The following is a 19,292-nucleotide window of genomic DNA, read 5'->3' as shown; positions in this document are numbered from 1 at the left end:
CCACGTGCTACCCCCCCAACCCCGGGGCCACAAGGGGCACGTTGGAGCTTTCCAGGAGCCGTGTGGGGCCAAGGTAGGCAGGGAGCCTGCCTCAGTGGCAGCCACGCTGCGCCGCTGACCGGGAGCTGCTGGAGGTTCGTGCAGCCCGGCGGAAGGCCACACCCCAAGCCCCAGCCCTGAGCCCCCTCCCAGAGCTAGCACCCCAAACCCCCTCCTGCACCCTCAACCCCCTCCTGCACTCCAGCAATGAGCCCCTCCAGGAGCCAGCACCCATACCCCCTCCTGCACCCCAATCTCCAGCCCTGACCCCCGTCCCAGAGCCAGCACCCTGAACCACCTCCTGCACCCCTCACCCCCTCCTGCACCTCAGCCCCCTGCCCCAGGCTCAGCCCAGAGCCCCCTTCCAGACTGTGAACCCCTCAGCCCCAGCCCAGAGCCCACACCCCCTCCCGAACCCCAACCCCTTACCCCAGCCCAGTGAAAGTGAGTGAGGGTGGGGGAGAGCAAGTGACAGAGAGAGGGGGAGATGGAGTGAGTGGGGTGGGGCTTTAGGGAAGGGGTGGGGTAGATCCTGGGTTACCCTTAAATTCAAAAAGTTATCTTGGGTGTAAAAAGGTTGAAGACCACTGATTTAAAAAGTAAATGCATGTCTAAATTTAAAGTCTACACATATATCCTATGCTGCCTTGGGATCTTAGGTTTTTGGAACAAAAGCTTTGTAGTTCACCTTTGCATTTTTATTATTAATTCCTCGTTACTGAAAATTACTTCATAGCCTACAATACAATAATTAAATCATGCCTGTGACTCAAGGCTGGCGAAACCAGATCTAAGTTCCTGTAGTCCATCTTTCCAACGCTGCTGCTGCCGCAGTAGATCAATATTCATGAGAACTACAACCTGTAGAAAAAAGAATTTAAAATGTGCTAAATATCGTACTATTAATTTGTCGTCAATGAAAATGGAAGAAAGTACGGTCCAGAAAAGGTTATTTCAGTTTCATTAATAAAACATACCTTTTCAATGAAGTTAGTATGCCACTTTCTTAGTTTTCTGTTTTCAGTGGAAAGCCGTTCAGCAGCAGCTTGTAGTTTTTGAATATATGCTTCTAATTCTTTAGGGTTATCCCATGTTATCTGTGTCTTTCCCCCAGAGCCAGCTTTCGAATGCTGGGGGCGGAAAATAAAAAAGCAAATGTTGCAAGGTTTAAAGACAAATATAGAGCTAAATCATCAGTTTGCAATCTAGGCCACAGTAAGGGACAGCTTCAGAAGGAGATTGTGAATTTGAGTCAATCTCTCTCACGGTCTCCCTACAGCTCCAGGAAGGAGTATATTGTCGCAGCATATGCTCTGTAACACACCAGTGTAACTAAATCAGTGAGTGGGTTAAGGGGGGAGGAATCAAAGCTCTGCCCACTCCCCGCCAGCCTGACAGAGATGCCTAGCCACTACGCACAGCCTGGGACGGCACAGGTATGCCACACATCCCCTCTGCTCCCTTGCATCTTTGCTCAAAGTGAACCATGAACTGATCCACAACTAGTTACTTCTCCAAATTTACACTTTCTCCATGAAAGTAGTAACTGTTTAAAAGTACATTGTAAAAACTCCTATTGTCAGACGAATCTGACTTGCAGTTCATGTGGATGACATAGGCATTTTTGTATTTTTCCTTGGTTTTGGAACATATCTTGCTAAGGTTATATTTTAAAAATTATAGAAGAAGGGCTATGCTTACATGAGATTTTGAATACGTTCCTGACTTAAGAGATGCAGCACACGATCTGCAGCCCGGGGCGGGGGAGGACGGGACATAATGGCTTTAAGTCATCTTTGTGCCCTCCAATCCTGGGCCATTCTGGGGGCTGGAGAGACCTCCACTGCAACCTGCAGTTAGTCCTGGAAGACTGTCTAAGTTATAGCAGCCTCCCCAGACTGCCCTATGAGCCACAGTGGCCTCCAATCTCCGCAGCACCGCATGCTCTGACCCCACCCCTGACATGTCCCTCCAGTCCCCAGCTATGGCAGGGCTTGTGAGGAGTTCTCTGGAGGTCCCATTCCAGCTGCCTTCACAGTGCTTGCACTGGGGAACCTTCCTTAATTAGATATGGGGCTCTTAGAGCCTCTTTGCAGCACTCAGGCCCTTTTCACAGCATAAAGGGGCCCAAGCAGAACAGAGGATCATACCAGACTATACCCAGGAAACAGTGAAACTCATGATGTACAGAATGTTTGTCAATGAATAAAGTAAATAAACAGCAAAAATAGAGAAAAAAATTCTTCAGTCTTTCTCTTATAGTAATCTCAAGAGTTATCTGTACCAATGCTATGTTAAATAAATTCAGACAATAGGGTAAAGTTTTAAAGTGATAATATCCCTTTAAAGTAGGGGATGGGAAGGAAGAAAAGAAAAAAATACATGAATGTCACGAATTTGGACACTTTCTAAAAATCTATATTTCAAACTCCTTAAAATAAGGTTCTAGTACTTCCTTTAAAAAATGGTGAGCTTCTTCTTAAATGACTGTAAACCAACACCTTGTTCACAAAACAAAAATATTAAAGTCTTTGACCATTAACCCACAGTAACAAATAGTATCCGTAAGTGAAAAAACAAATGCATATAGAGAATTTTTAATTTTTCATCTAAAATTATAAGCTGTTTATTTTCAAACAGTCCAAAATAGTCTCAGAAATCATAAACCTAAAGAGGGAGAGAATTCCAAAAGCCACATTTTTTGATGATCTATGTTTTTAGAGACGTAAGAGCTAAACTATTCCTTTTATTTAATTTCATTTCAAGAATAAACAACTTATATATATGTGTGTATATATATCATATGTACTAAATAGACAAAAACTGTTAAAAAAGAAAGGGGTTGCAGAAAATTAAAAATAATAAATTAAAATTAAAAATTAAAAATTAAATTTAAATTAAATTAAAATAATATACATGATTTGTCAAGATATAACAAATTACACTTTTACCCCAAGTTGGTCCTTATAGGCATCACCTGCAAGCCTCCCCATCACACACATACACACCAAGCAAAGGCCTCGGTAACTATGTGGACCTTACAAAATGCCCTAAAGGGCAACAAAACCAAGCTATTTTGAGCTTACAGGAAGAGCACTCATGAGCCCTTCAAGAAGAGTAATCTGCCTCCAGCCCCAAAATGTTCAAAGCTGAGGCCTGTCCTCAGTTGACCTCAATAGTCATAGTAATAAATAGAGAGCCTCTTGGAAAACCAGGACCCAAATCATATAGTGCTTTACAGTTCTTGAATTGCACCTGAAAGTAAATAGGAAACCAGTGCAAATTTCTGAGAACTGCTGTAATATTTTTCATATCACCACCATTACTGAAGCACACAGCCACATTCTGCCCCATCTGTAGCTTCCAACTGGTCTTTAAGGATAAAAAGCACATTATAATAATCAAATATGAAGGTAAAAAAAGCATAAGTAACTGTGGAAAGAACCGTATCTGAAAGAAATGGTCATAATTGTCTAGCTAAGTGCAGATGAAAGAGACGTTCTTGGTCACTAAAAAGCTGCAGTTATAAAATCAACAGGCTAATAAATAATCACAAAAAGATAAGGGCACATGAAATACATTGCCAAAGCTTAAAGCAACAAAGAAGGATTCCTTTACCTTAATTATCTGTTCAAATGCTAAGGCAGACTGTAACATCATTGGCTTCTGACTCTGAATCATCTGTTGATCAATTGAATTGTAAAAATGTGCCACCTATAAAACAAACAGGATTTACTATAAGCAGCATATTTCCATTTATATGCCAATAGTTTTTAATACTTACAATATATTCCTGAGAGTATTGCCAATTCCAATATTTTCAAGACTTACACTTTATCAATATGATTTTTAATAAGATATTTAACAAGTATATATAATACGCCATTTTAGAGCATGTGATCATGTCTCCCTTTAGTGGCTGGCCCTAGCAATTATAAGTTTGCACCTAAAGAGGCTATATTTACCTTAAGTGGAAAATTGCTAATGGCTCTCTTTATTGTAATGTCTCATAGTCAATTTCAAAAACAGGTTAATTTTTAATACTGCACTAAACATTTATGTGTGTCTATTTCTTTATTTTTGTTCAGTTTTTAGGATTAAATTTATTTCCAATATTATCATCATTCAATGTTTCTAAATTGTTCAAGAAACACATTGTAGCTTTAATAAAGATAAAGGAAAGCTTATAGCAGAAAGCTTTATAGCAGAAAGCTTATTAGCCTGATAATCAAATGACAATATAATGGTCTGGAAATACTCTATCATTAATGCATAGAAATCAGTACAGATAGTGGTTATGGTTTATTATCTCATACCTGCTTGAGGATAACTGCTTGCTTGCAGAATTTTTGTGCAGTGTTTGCAACTTGCTGTATTTTAGCAGGAATAACAAAGCCAAGTGCAGATAATTGACGTACTTCTCTTAGGAGAGTCACCAAACGATCTGAATAATGTATTTTTAATTCTCCATCACAATGATCCAGCTCCATAATAGGACTACTAGCTTGCATGCTAAACCAAAATTAATATTAAAAATTACCAAGTATGATTTGTCCAGGATCCTTTCCAAAATGCTGGATAACACTTACTTTTTTCTGACTATTTTTTATTTTGAAATTGTTCATTCTATGATTCTAGATGTTAATCCAGTCACCTCTATTACTATCCAAAACCTCTGAAGACTAGCAACAAGGGCAACACATAACAGAACTTCATTTTAACATTTGTTTTTTACTCAGAAGATTGTCAGGCATGTTATAATACACATTGTTTCTTTAGTTCCCACCCAGGGCTACTCTGAGCACTCTTTGGATTCACAACCATGCAAGGGGACTTCCAGTCCGAATGTGACAGGGCTCACGTGACACTCAGCCATGTGAGATGGAGGAAGAGAGAAACTCCAGGGAAGAGCCAGCCTGAGGATCAGAGACTCAGACCACCAGCAGCAGATACAGAAACATTTGCATCAGACACAGCAATACTGGTGGGGGAAGAAAAGATGAGCCACAAATCCCCTATACCAAGAACTATGCAGAGAGGACTCTCCACCTCTGGGGACACCAGAGTTCCTCAGTCATTTTTGCTCATGGAATGGAGAGGGCCTTGAAGTCTATTACTCTATGAGAACCAGCCCAAGGGCCAGAGACTCAAGCTAGCAGAAGCATTTGCAGCATACTGTCAGACACTAATACTGGCATCAGACTATCTTCAATTTTTGCACTTGACAATCTCACTCCTGTGCTAACTAGCTGTTTGTATTGACCCTCTCCCAGCGCTCCTCAGTCACTTCTCTTCAGCTTTATTCCTTCTGCCCTCCCCTCCATGCTCCCCTTCCTCCTTTTCTCACCCTCTTTCCTCTGCCTCATTACCCTTGCCTCCCTCTCTTCAATGCCTCCTTTCTCTTGTTTTCAATTTAGCTAATCCTCTCTCAACAAACCCATTTTAAAAAAAGCCTAACAAAAAGCAAAACCTTGCCAGGCATCACACTATTCATCTGGCTTGTTTGTTGTAACTCTTCACTGTTGCCAACTCTCATGTGAATACCGGTATGTAAGAATCTCATCTTTCATTTTTTTTTAAATTAAGTTGGTAGCCCTCATGTCTGCAGAGGAAAGCTTGGAAGAGTAACCCAAGTGTGTCTTAAGGGTTCAAAAAAACAGAAGGTAAATAAAAAGAAGTGGCTACTCCCACATTTTTTTTTAAATCTCATGATTTTAAAGATACTCTCATGAATGAGTATTTTAACGGCTTTCCTCAATTCATCTTTTGTCTGCCTTGTCTATCTAGATAGTGAGCTCTAAGGGACACTGACTACCTGTTATCCTATATTTGTCTAGCAGCTAGCACAATGGGACTCCAATCTCATTCAGTCTCTAAGAACTACTGTAACACAAATAACAAATAAAAATAATAATAAAAATATTCCCAAACATATTTCATTTTGCTTTACCAACCAAGTCTGATACAATCCACAACATTGAAGTGGCTGTGAACTGCCTTATTTTATTTCTCTTATTTATTCTCTCTTCTACACCAGAGCATCACTGTACAGGTCTTCATCAGCTCTTTTTAGATTACACTGTAATACAGACTTTGGGAATAGTTCTTACTGCATACAATATTTTATACTTACCAAAGTCCTGACCGGGGATTCGACAAACCTGACTGAATGTCCCTGGACCAACCATCAAATTGTTCTTGTTCGTAAACCTTAAACTGTTCTAAAAGATCATCTGCATTTTGACGGAATGTTTGAAATCCAGACAAGTCAGAAAGAAGAGCCTCTGCAATCTTGATGGCGTCATCCACCTTAAACACAATCCCATTTTTCAAAGATGAAAGGGGCATAACTTTTGGATTGTATTTTTATTTTAGACACATGATAATAAGTACAAAGATCATTATTTGCAAAACACAAAACATCTAAAGGCAAATTGTTATAAGTGGAGCTCTCCAAGAAAGGGATCTTTTGGTAAAGCACGTGATTTTCAAGGAACATTTGTGTTCCCTCTTTAAGAGCCAGATATTGTATGTCACAGTCCCTAATCACAGGGTCCTTTTCACCCTTTACACTAGTTCTTTTTGAATCTAACATGAACATACTGTAGTCACTTACTCTAGTATAACCTCCAAACACTGACCATTAAAAACCAAACATTAAAAGATATCAACACTACATAGAAAACTTCCATTTACAAATTTTAAAAAAGAATACAGCTGCAGTTACCTAAAGACCTCAATGAACACTCAAAATCTTAAGGAACAGGATTTTGTCAAAATCAAGGGAACCTGCCAGTAGGCTTTGAAATTTGCACTACAGGCCCAAGCACAGAGTACAGTGAAGAGGTGCAGATGGTGGACTGTAAGGAAGGTTAGTACAAGCATTTTAATATTGGTGTAACATGGTGATCTACCCCTATTTGATTATCAGATCCAGCTAGGAAGGGGTGGGTGATTCCTATAAAGAACTGAGATGGCTTAGTTGGAGGGGAGCTTCAGGAAGGAATTTGGTTCCTGGGGCTGGTCCTAGAACAGGCGGAATGAGACATAAGGGGAAAGACCTTTGGGCCCCTGCAGCTTGTTTTGGTCAGGGAAATAAATGAAGGTAACTTACCTGTAACAGAGTTCTTCAAGTTAACTCTGCATATTCACTCTCTGGGGACCTACACCAACCCTTGCAGCAGGACAGTAGAAATTAGTAGCAGTGACCAATAAGTGACCGTGCTTCCCCACCCTCCTGCCTAGTGCTCAAGTGTGTTTTGAGCATATGAGTATAAAGGGGGTGTGCCACCGTTACCACCTCGGTTTCTTCCACCGCTAAAGCAGAAAACTACTGATATTTTAATATGGACTCTGGAGGAATGGACAAGGTGGAGGGGGTATGAATACGCAGAGTCCATCTCAAAGAACTCTGGTTACAAACAGGTAACCTTCATTTCTTCTTTGAGTATTCTCTACATATTCCCACTTTTGGGGTAGTTTGGCAAGCAGTGCAGTAAACTGGATGGAAGGGTGCAGAGTTCTAATTAAACAAGGATTGGAGTAACACTCTACCAAACTGGGCATCCAACTTGGATGCCATATCCAAAGTGCAAGGCTTCACAAAAGTGAATAGTAATCTACGTAGCAGCTTTGCATATCTCAAGGGAATGTGTTTATAAAAGCTGTAGCTATAGCTACTGCCCTAGTAGAATGAACTCTAAGCGGAGTAGGAACGGGAAGAGAAGCTCCTCCGTCTATAACACTCTTCAATGTACTGTCTAACCCACCTAGACAGGAACTGAGATGAAATGTCTTTCCCTTTGATTTACCAGCATATGAAACAAATAACTTAGAAGAAGACTTAAAACTCTTTATCTGAGTAGTATGATAGTACTGTCTTCACATCCAACAATTGTAACCTGGCCTCCCTTTTAGATGAATGAGGCTTTGGAAAGAACACCAGTATATTAGTAGTTTGATTTACATGAATCTCAGAAACAATTTTAAGAAGAAATTTAGGGTGTGGTCTAAGAAACACTGTGATACACTGTACCTCACAATGACACCCTGTAACCCGCATATTCATTATTCATATATGGTTGTGATATTTCATACAACGCATGCCATGTAAGGTATCATATGAAAGGTCATGATCTGTTGAAACTGGTTGTTCTGTCTCAATATGCATATCATTAGTGTGTATAAAGTTACGAGATTGTGCTGAATGGTTGTCACTGAAATATGCTGTAAGTTTGCTAGTGGCATGCAAAAGATCCCAGCCCAGGTGGGGTGTTGACCATACATTAATCAACTGTGTGACTCAACTATGCAAGCACCACACAAAGGGAACTGATTTTTCACTGTGACTGAGCAACGCCCACCAGGACATGCTTAGGCTAGTGTCTGCCAGGCACACGGGCCAAGGGTATAAAATAAAGGACAGTTGAAGCAGACAGAGGCCTTTCTCCTCTAACCACCTACACTGGAAACAACCGGGATGCCAAGAAGATTAAGATCACCTGAGGAATCTTGTCCAGACTTCAGGAGGGAAGTCTGTGCATTAAGGATTGTAACATTCAGTGCGATGAGAACAGTGCCTGATTCAAATCCTGTTTAGTTTACAGAATATAGATTGGATGCATATTTTTATTTTCTTTGGTGACCATCTCTGTTCTTTTATGCCTATCACTTATAACCACATAAAATCTATCTTTCTGTAGTAAATAAACCTGTTCTATATTTTACCTAAAACAGTGTATCTTGCTTGAAGTGCTTGGGAAACCTCAGCTCAGGAACAAAAGCTGGTGCATGTCTTCTCCACATTGACAGGGAGGCGGACTGGGTTACAAACTTACAAACTTACAATTCTCAGACTTCTCAAAGTAGGACAGTAGTACGGCTCTGGAGTCCTAAGCTGGGGAGCTGGGGGAAATTGGCTGGAGCCTCTCTGTTGCTGCTTCATGAGAAGCACTCAAATAACTCGGCTGGGTGTGACCCTGCCTGTGGACGTCTGTGTAAGTGCAGTACCTGGAGAGGTTTGCAGCTTGTTACAACATCACAGTGCGAAAGGGAGGCCAGGTTGGTAAGCCAGAGGTCTCAGCGGTATCCCCAGTTACAGGTTGCACCACGGGGAACCCGTCCCAAACATCTTGTCCTTACAAAAAGTACTAAAAGGGTGATCTATCACCAATGCATGTAGTTCACTAATTCTTCTGGCTGAAGTAACTGCTATTATAAAGGCCATCTTCACAAATAAATGGAACAAAGAGCAGCTCACTATAGGTTCAAATGGTTGTGACAAGTTGAATCAAAACTAAATTCCGGTTCCATGGAGGGACAGGGTCTCACACAGGGGGACACAGGTTCAATATCCTTTCAAAAAGTTCTTAACCAGCATATACGAAAAAACAGATTTGACAATTATGTGATAATGGTATGCTGCTATTGCTGCTAAATGAACCCTTAATGGAGGGCAGAGACAACCCATTTATTTTTAAGTGTAACAGATATTCCAGAATAAGTTGCACTGGAGCTGGAACTGGGTCAGCACCTTTTCCAGTTGTCCATAAAACAAATCTTTTCCACTTTAACTCATGTTTTGTAGTAGATGGCTTTCTGGAATTAATTAAAACTCTCGGCATCTCAACCAAGCATGATCTTTCTTACTCTGTCAAAGGCCTATCACCCATGCTGTCAAATGTAACAACCAGAAATCTGGATGTGATACACAGGATTTTGAGCTGCTCTCTTTTGTTTCCAAGCACAGTACTGAAAACACTGCTTTGCCACTATTAACTGAAAAAAGGGGAAAAACCTACATGAAATTAATTAAATTGCTAGGAAATAGGGAGGCAGCAGTAGACCATAATATTAAGATCCATAAGATAACAAGTATATATTAAAGAAATAATATGATGATTTATAGTTTAAAAGACTGGTAATTTAAGGGTGTCATCAATGTTGGCACAAAGCCAAGGACAGGGAGATGGCAGTTCTAAGCTGTTTAACCTAGTGGTTCTCAACCCATGGCCCAATCAGCACACAGCTGTGGCCCACGTGACATCCTCAGGGCCATACAAGTAGTATTGGATGCAGCCCACATATATAGGTTGAGAACCACTGGTTTAACCTATGGCTGGTGTGTTGCTGGGCAAATATGGACTGAGATTAGGTAAAGGTCATTCCAAAACTGCAGAGAGGGGTCAGTCAGACATACTCAGTCCAAAAACATGTGAGGGTCACCATAAATTTAGCAGTTATGGTTGGTCTATAAATATGGACCAATCAGAGAGGGTCTGAAGGTGATTAGAGAATAGATATTCTAATGATAGGATTGAAAAATAAGCTAATCAGAACAGGCCAACAACTGTATATATGGCAGAGAGCAGGCAGGCAAAGGTTGGAGCAGGAGAAGAAAGAGAAGATCATAGAAACCTAAAAGAGCAAAGAACAGCAAGGAAGAAGACCCGGAAGGAAGAAGCAACTGCAGGGTGGCAGCAGCAGCGGTGTTGCTGGGTCACAGCAGAAGGACCCTGACAGAACAGAGGGAGACAGAAGCCGGTGGAAAGTGAACATGCCAATCATAGTATAGGATATAGAATAAAAAAAACGGTTAATTAATGTGTATGCTTGGGATAATAAAGTTGGAGGTCTGTCTTTGTATGTTTATTACTATGTATAAAGTTTAGAATTTATTAAGATTGTTTTCAGTGTCCTGCATATGACTGATCACCATGTGCAGAACATAATCACTTAAGCCATTCCAACTGTATTACATTACAGTATTGGGCACTCTAACTTGTATACCTGTATTAAGGTATTTATGTTTTAATTCAGGTTTAGATTAATTGTACTAGGAAAGATTGGTTACATTAAATAAAGAAAACACTTTGTTTTAGAAAAGTATTGCCTGGGTGTCAATCCTCTGAGCGGAAGGTTGTATCCATGTCCTCCCAAGGGAGAATAGATATAGTCTGTTCTGAAAGGTTTCCTGAAGAGCATAGGGAAATCTTTGGTAAACCCTGGCAATTTCACTAGGACAGGCCCCCTCCTTTCACCCTGCAGGGACAGAATAATAGGTTAACATTTGGGGTACCCAGAAATAAGCAACAGAAAGGCTACTCTGGGACCCCTGAGTCTGTTCTTGGGGTAACAGATGGAAGACCCTCCCCCACTGCTAGGGTAGCAAATCCATTGATAACAGGAGAATTTTGTGATTCCCCTTGGATAAACAGAGTAACTCAGTGTACCATTATCTCGGCCACACTGGATCAAGGTGCCACAAGTACTCCTTTTCTTTTTACTGCATCACTGAGAATCACCCTAGCTGAACCTTGTCTTCTTTTCTTTAGGACTCTGGGAATGAGGGGAAATGGGAGGAAATGCATTTATCAAACCCTCTCCACAATCCAGGAGAAATGCATCTGTCATTGAAGTCTGTTTGAGCCTGCTCTTGAGCAGAAATGGGGACATTTTGTATGGAATTTAGTCGCAAATAGGTCTATGTTCGGAAATCCCAAAGACTGAAAATATCCTGAATCCCCAAATCTTTTGGAGTCCATTCTTGCATCTGCGAAGAATCTCTGCTCAGTCAATCTGCAATCACATTATATTGACTCACTACATGTAGGGCAACAGGGTATATATTATGCTGGATACACCAATCCCGAAGTTGTATTGTCTCTTTGCAAAGTTGAGACAATAGAGTTCCTTCTTGCTTGTTCACATAATATACTATTGACAAGTTGTCTGTGGCCCCTTGAATTACCACATTTGACAACTGTGAGAGAAATACTCTGAGTCGGACTGCCCTCTGTTTTGAATACATTTATGTGCAACAGAGATTCTTTGTCGTTCCAAAGGCCTTGAATGTACAAATTGCAAAGATGCGCTCCTCACCTTGTAGGTATTATTAAAAGTGGAGAAGGTGGGTTGAACAAAACTCCCTTGAGGACATTTTAAGGTTCCAGCCACCATCTTAGAGAGAGAAAAACCTTCTTCAGAACAGTGAGTACTTTTTGCATACTTAATGACAGGTTTCAGAGTAGCAGCCGTGTTAGTCTGTATTCGCAAAAAGAAAGGGAGTACTAGTGGCACCTTAGAGACTAACCAATTTATTTGAGCATAAGCTTTCGTGAGCTACATTCAATGAAGTGATGCATCTGATGAAGTGAGCTGTAGCTCACGAAAGCTTATGCTCAAATAAATTGGTTAGTCTCTAAGGTGCCACTAGTACTCCTTTTCTTTTTGCATACTGTTCATAATGGATCTGAAATTCCTTAGTAGTTAGTGCTGAAGGTCTCATTCTGAGCCTGGCATATGGAGGCACATAGGTCATGGATGCCATTAGATAAACTACCTGAATGCATCCGATGAAGTGAGCTGTAGCTCACGAAAGCTTATGCTCAAATAAATTTGTTAGTCTCTAAGGTGCCACAAGTACTCCTTTTCTTTTTGCAAATAACACGGCTGCTACTCTCATACCTTTTGAAAGGGATATTGAAGCATATGTTAGTTTTTAATTTTTAAAACCTCTTCCTTTTATGGAGTTGAGAATCACACCAATGAATGGAATCTTCTGTGATAGTGTGAGAAGAGACTCTTTTTCGTTCATGAGAAGACCAGAGGTTACAAATAAAGAATGAATGACCAAAATGGCTTTCTGTAATTCTTCTTTTGAGAAAGCCTTCAGAAGCCAAATTGTTGCAGTACAGAAATACAAAAATTTCCTGTCTTCTCAGATATGCTGCTACCAGAGCCATGCATTTGGTAAAGACATTGGGTGTGGCTGAAAGGCCCCACAGTAGGACTCTGTACTGGAAACCAATAGAACCAATAGAAAAACAGGGATATTTTCAATATGAGGTTCTTACTGAAAGATGAATCTTTGAGATTGAGATCACCAAAGTAATTCAAAAAAGTGGACAGGGAGGGAATAATTAATGCCATACTCACCATCCTGAATTGAAACTTCCTGATGAACATGCTTAAAGCTCTGAGGTCTAGAATTGGTCTGAGGCCTCCATTCTTTTTAGGGGATTAGAAAATAGCATGAATAAAATCCCTTGTGCCTGGAATCTAAAGGAATTTCTTCTGCAGCCCTTGCTTGCAGTAGAGCTTGGGCTTCTACCCTTAACAAGTTCTCGTGAGAAGGGTCCCTGAAAAGATAGTGGATAGCAGATGGATCACTTGATCATTGCCTGTTCTCTTCATTCCCTCTGAAACACCTGGCATTGGCCATTGTCAGAAGACAGGATACTGAGCCAGATGGATACTGGGATAGATATAATACTTTGTCCTGCCTTGAGTGCAGGTGACTGGACTTGAAGATCTCTCAAAGTCCCATCCAGTCCTACTATTCTTTGATTCCATGATTTTATGGACCTTTGACCTGACTCAGCATGGCTGTTCTTATGTAAGGAAAGTGAGAGGAGTTGCATGGAGGAAGGAATATGAATTGGATGATATAGAATGCTTTTATTTTATTTAAAACCCATCTGTCTGAGGTGATATTTGACCATGCACTGTACAAATGAGAGACAGAGTTTCTGAAAATATGGGTAGTATTTATTGAAATTGGTTTGAAGCTCTCATTCATCACATCAAACCTGCAGGCTGATGAGAGGCAAGAAAAATGTAATCAAGGAGTTCTTCATCCTTGTCCTGAGCTTGTGGGATTTTTTTCCTCTCCTGCATTTTAGAGGATGTCTGTTTTCAGTGTTGATAATAAGGCTGCCTCTCATAGGTTTAAGAAGAAGAAGGGAACGAAGATAGAACATATTGTCTAGTATATCTGAAGATAGATACAGATGTCTTTCTACAAAAAAGAGGTAATAACCCCCAAGATCTCACAGGTGAGCTTACTTCCTTCATTCTCTCCAGCACTGTATCAGTTTTTGCACTAAAAATAATCCATCTCCTTCAAAAGGTAAATCCTCATTTTTGTCTTTCTTTCCATAGGCAAATATGAGGATTGTAGCTAGGCATGTCTGTGGAGAGTATCACTAAAACCACAGATCTTGATGCAATGTCAAAAACATAAAATGACGGCCTAAGGGCATGTTTCACCACATGTTGGCCTTTCATAATGAGAGCTGTTGTTAATCTCCTCTAGTCCTCTGGGAGGTTCTTGGTTAAGACAGATCTTCTCCCACAAGTGAAATTGATATCTGGACATTACTGCGTGATATCGACCACATGCATGTTTAAAGAAAGCGCCAAAAAAAATTCTTCTTAGAGAGTCCAACTTTTTTCCTTCTTTGTCATAAGGAGTCAAGTGCTGAAGACCTGACCTGGATCTTTGACCTGATGCTGCTACCACAAGAGAATTGGTTTGAAGGTGCACGTGAAAACAGAAAAACCCTTCCTGTGAGACCTGATATAATTTATCTACCTTTTTTTAAACTGATTGACATGAAGATGGATTTGACCAAGAAGATTTTCTGGTTGCCAGAGACCTTCCAATATAGGCAATGACACCTTACTCTTTGCAATAGAACACAAAATATTGGACATGTGGCTCCTTTCAAAGCTACTGATGTAATATTAAAGTTGATGCCATCCTATCCACTAGCTTATGAAATTGAACGCTGTCCTAAGAAGGAGACATTGCTGTAACTACATCCACATTTTCCATATCTTTTTGTTGAATTCCTGTAGAAAAGATGTTGTCTGATGCTCCTCCTCAAATAATGTCTCCTGTGGTAAGGATTGGGAACATTCTCTAAGTGTCAGATCCTTACCCCTCAGATCCACAACCCTCAGATCCATCAGTTCCAGTTAAAGATGTAGTGGCTACGAAGATTCATGCTTCCTGGAGTGATAGTGGTAAGTAGGAGTTGGCCGATATGTCCCAGGCATCCAAGGCAGTATATGCCAATCCTGCCATTCACCCCAATACTGTCTCACATACCTTGTTTGGAACATAGGGTGCCATGGAGGGAAATTCTGATCTGAAACTGGTCAGATCATACTCTTGCTTGTTGGATCCAGCTCTATATCTGATTGCAGATCCCATCCCAGATCCAATATTGAAGCAGCAGGTGAAATGACCACTGTGGGGATCTGGGTCATGTAGCATGGTGACAAATCTCTTCTTAAAGATGGAATCTTAGGTGGTGGAAGAGAGACTGGAGAATCTCCATGCTTGGTGTCCCACCTCAGTCTTTTATCATGAGAACCATAAGAAATAGCCAGATCTGTTAGTAGATGTGAGTCCAAGTGAATCTGTACCCTGACAGTTAAAGTATGCTGCTGAACTGATGTGTTCAGATCAGATGATCTTTCCTTCAGATCCGTATTTCTAGAATGGATCTACAGATCTACCATCCTTTGGTCTCAGATTCGCATGTGAAAGGTCTGACGTACTACCAGGTATATGTCTTAATTTAGCTTTCCGTTTCCTCTGAAATGGGGCAGCCAGTTCTAATAAGTTATTTGGACCCATAGGATGACTGTCTGAAATGGGTATTAATTTTGGAGTCAGATCCAAAGGCTTAGGAACAGTCAGATCTGCCAATCTGGAACTGGAGCTCAGTGCCAAGATGGAAGCCTTCATTCTTGCAATTTTCTGGGATATAGATGTACTCAGAGCTGATTCAAGTCTCCTATCCTTATTTTCAGATCCTTCAGAGTTCTCAGATCCCAGAGGCTTGACAGACAAAGCCTCCTGTAATAAAAGAGCCTAAACAGTGCTTAATTTGTGCCAGGGCTTGCCAGGGCTGAGCCCTGGCACCACTAAGCTTGAGGGTTCATAGCCCCTCTGGGTTTGCTGCATCAGTTATGAATGTAAAAAAGTCACCTGAGCCCCGGAACCTCTTTCATTAAAAATTAAGTGCTGGGCCTGAAGACTATTTTGTCTTTCCTTCTGGGCCTGAGGTGTGAAAGTATTACAGGTAGCACAACATGCTGGGGAAAGGTTCTCCCCCAAACACTTTAAACACTGAACATGTATGTCAGACGCAAAGAGGACTGCTGGGAAAGATGTGCACCACCTGAAGCCATGTTTCTTCATACTGGGATCATCCACACTGAACTATAGAACTATACCTTAAAACTATGATGTAATCTAAATCTTGCCTAATTTATCCTAAAACTAAGTATAGACTACTAACTAAACTACTAACAGCAAGAAACTAATATGAAGGCACTACCAATCAATACACCTTTGAGATCCAATGGTTCACATCCTTTCGCTGCTGCTGTTGGAAAGAACTGAGGCTGCAGTGGCACCACAGCTCCTATATATTCATGCTCTTAGAACACCCTCAAGCGCCAAACGGGGAGGATGGGGGAGCATGGGCACCTGTCGGGCACTGCTACCAGAAGCTTCTACCATCTTGCTGTACTAATCAGCAAAAGTCCCAAGAATGGCACTATGCAGAGGACACTTGAAAAATTTTGTGGTACTTTGCAAGTTTTTTTTATTTGAAGAATAAAACTGCCCTGAAGGAAGGACCTGAATAGACTTTTGGGTGTAGCATGAGTCCTTCTTGGGCTGGGGGAGACAGGCCAGCAACTGGATAGTCCAGAAAGCTATCTAGCATCCTCTTTATTGTGCTTTTTGGTTAGAAAAGAACACAGCCTCTTTGAAGCCAGCTGGTGCCTTGTTAGTTAGTGTGCCCTGGATTGGGGGACCTGGAGCACAAAGAAGATTACAATACTATCATGGATGACATTACAAAGCTTTGGTTAATCTGAATTTGGTAAATCAGTATAAACTCTCTCTCTCAAGATAATTATGTTGATAGATTCATCTCAGTAAGCCAGAATGAGGTATCTATTATACAGTCAAATATATTAGGAAGCAGTGTTTCTCCCAGGATCTTAAGAAAATGAGAAGATGAATTTCAACTGAGTGCCAAAAGCATAAGGAAATATTCAGAAGGTCTGAACACTTTTTCCCATCACTTTTAAAAATACTTTTTTATGGCATGTATGTTTAAAAAAAGTGCCTATTCTCATAATTCTGTCACAAACTGCAATTTAAGTAAAAAGTTTAAAATACTAAAATGGCTCTGGTGTTTTTAGAAGGAAAGCAGAGCAAGTAAGCCTTTCTCAAAAACCAAAAGTATGCCATTGGCAAAAACATAAGTGTATGTATAAAGAAGTGATGGTGCATATGTTATAACAGATGCTACCTTCTGAGTTCGATTTTAGAATATCTAAAAACTTGAAATGTTTCCTCTAAAGTCAAATTCATCAGGACATGTGAATCTAGCGTATGAATCTGTACAAATCTTTCCATTCAACTAATCTATTTCTACCTGCCTTTTCCTTATTCAACTGTCTAAATGGGCCATCTGGATTATCACTACAGAAGTTTTTTTCTCCTGCTGATAATAGCTCATCTTAATTAGACTCTTACAGTTTGTATGGCAACTTCCACCTTCTCTGTGTGTATATATATCTTCTCTATGCATCCGATGAAGTGGGCTGTAGCCCACAAAAGCTTATGCTCTAATAAATTTGTTACTCTATAAGGTGCCACAAGTACTCCTGGGTTTTTTGCACTTAAATATGTTACATACTGAACACCTAAAAGCATTTCTTTAATCTCAGAAACCCATTTATATAATAAATTATAAATGTGATGATAGCAAGGCACAGATATTGTTTGATATTATTGTGTGAATACAAACTAATCAAAGGCAGGAAATTATAACTGAGCAAATACCCTTAACCCACCCAGTCGTGAAGCAGAAAACACTAATGTACAGCACCCTGACTTTATGACAAAGAACCAACAATTCTGCTTTTTAATATGATACTGGGAACCCCTTGCTTGCACTGGTGAGCACTTATTCACACGAGAAATACCACTGATTTCTGAAGGACTATTCATGAGTTACTACTCGCTACTCAGAGTAAGTGGGTCACAATCTGGCTCATTGTAAGCCTTTTATGGAAACCACATGTGCACACTTGGGGAAGCAATCTGAGCCACAGTGTCTACCACCACTGTAGAATTCTGGTCTTTCCCAGTTTTTGTAATACTCTAAAATATTTTGTAATAAACCGTTTTTAAAACATAAGAGGTTTTTCAAGTATTATGTATCCAAGAAATAATTTTTGCGTGTTGAACAAATGAAAAACTGTTTAGCAAGAGTCCTACTGAAGAGGAGCTTTGAACCTTTAACTCCAGTGAAGTCAACAAGTGTTGCAAATGTTGAGTACCCCTGAAGTCTTTTATGCCACATTTTTTACTGAGAAGTCAGTATGCAGTGTCTCAAGAAGAATTTAAACTATTACCTTCAACTGCAGCTGCCGCACCCAAACAATATTATTGACAACTTCAGAAAGATTTTTGCCTGAAAGTGGCCCAGATACATCACCAGGAACACCATGACATCGAGCTTCAAAGTCTGTTCGAAAATCTGTATCAATCAAACAAACTGTTCATGTTAGACCCACAAAGCAACAGAACCAGTTAGCAATAATGTATTATAGCTACAAACAACATACTAGTCTCTTACCAAAAAAATGTGTTGCAAAATACTACTCCCAAAAGAAAACAGACAAAGTAGAGAGCAATTAAAACATTTCCAAAAGTACATATTGATTTTGAATTCTCTATGATACACTTTTACCTTTGACAGAGTCCTGAAGTCTTGCTAACAAAGTTTCCCTTTCAAAAAGCAATTCTTTGCTAATGCTTGGGCGTTTTACCAGTTCCTTATATTTCTGAAATGCTTGAAGCAGCTAGCATAAGAAATAATGTAAAGAAAAAAGGTTATTTCTACTCAATAAACTGAAACACATTCTTAGGCACCACTGTTCATAAATCCTATATGTGATCATAAATAACTATTTCTTTGTTTTAAAATGACTATTTGAGAATTCTGCAACCTGATACATAGTAAAGCCTTTGTGTTATAAAAATATTTTTACCTGTTGAGGACTGTCTTGAATTTCTGAAATAAATGTTTTCAGTTTGCTTGCTATTTTCTGTTCCACTGGTGCAACAATTCTCTCATATTGAGACACTGCAGCTCTCCATAAAGGCTGGAGATAATGAATAGCTGAGTTAGTTTGAGATATGTTAATACTCACAATAAAGTCACAGAAATTATGAATAGAAAAATAAAAATAAACATTATACCTCTGTGTAGGGGTTATAGTGCACAGGATTCAGGCAAGCAAAGGGTTCAAACACCTGAGCAAGGTGCAATGTTTGTTGTTCCCCCATTGGTAAAAAATATGCAAGTTTTTCATGAAGCGTTCTAATAGTCAGCACCTAAAACAAAAAAGTAGTATTTCATTTATTGTAATGG

At 40.0% G+C, this 19,292-nt stretch overlaps 1 protein-coding gene across 1 annotated transcript in view; it reads right to left on the bottom strand.

Annotated features, from left to right (window-relative positions):
• Nucleotides 1-19,292, bottom strand: part of DYNC2H1 (dynein cytoplasmic 2 heavy chain 1) — a 389,779-nt gene that overhangs the window by 361,296 nt on the left and 9,191 nt on the right. Inside the window, exons 7-15 of the mRNA XM_074957219.1 lie at nt 19,121-19,255; nt 18,910-19,023; nt 18,609-18,720; nt 18,271-18,395; nt 6,173-6,348; nt 4,356-4,551; nt 3,658-3,753; nt 1,017-1,169; nt 802-900 (exon numbers count right to left, since the gene is read on the bottom strand). Of these exons, the coding sequence (XP_074813320.1) occupies nt 802-900; nt 1,017-1,169; nt 3,658-3,753; nt 4,356-4,551; nt 6,173-6,348; nt 18,271-18,395; nt 18,609-18,720; nt 18,910-19,023; nt 19,121-19,255 (1,206 nt within the window). The remainder of the gene's footprint in view (nt 1-801; nt 901-1,016; nt 1,170-3,657; nt 3,754-4,355; nt 4,552-6,172; nt 6,349-18,270; nt 18,396-18,608; nt 18,721-18,909; nt 19,024-19,120; nt 19,256-19,292) is intronic.

This window comes from Natator depressus, chromosome 1, assembly GCF_965152275.1.
Source record: "Natator depressus isolate rNatDep1 chromosome 1, rNatDep2.hap1, whole genome shotgun sequence".
NCBI lineage: Eukaryota > Metazoa > Chordata > Testudines > Cheloniidae > Natator > Natator depressus.
Note: the sequence above shows the minus strand (reverse complement) of the source record. Positions and strands in the feature narration are given on the sequence as shown.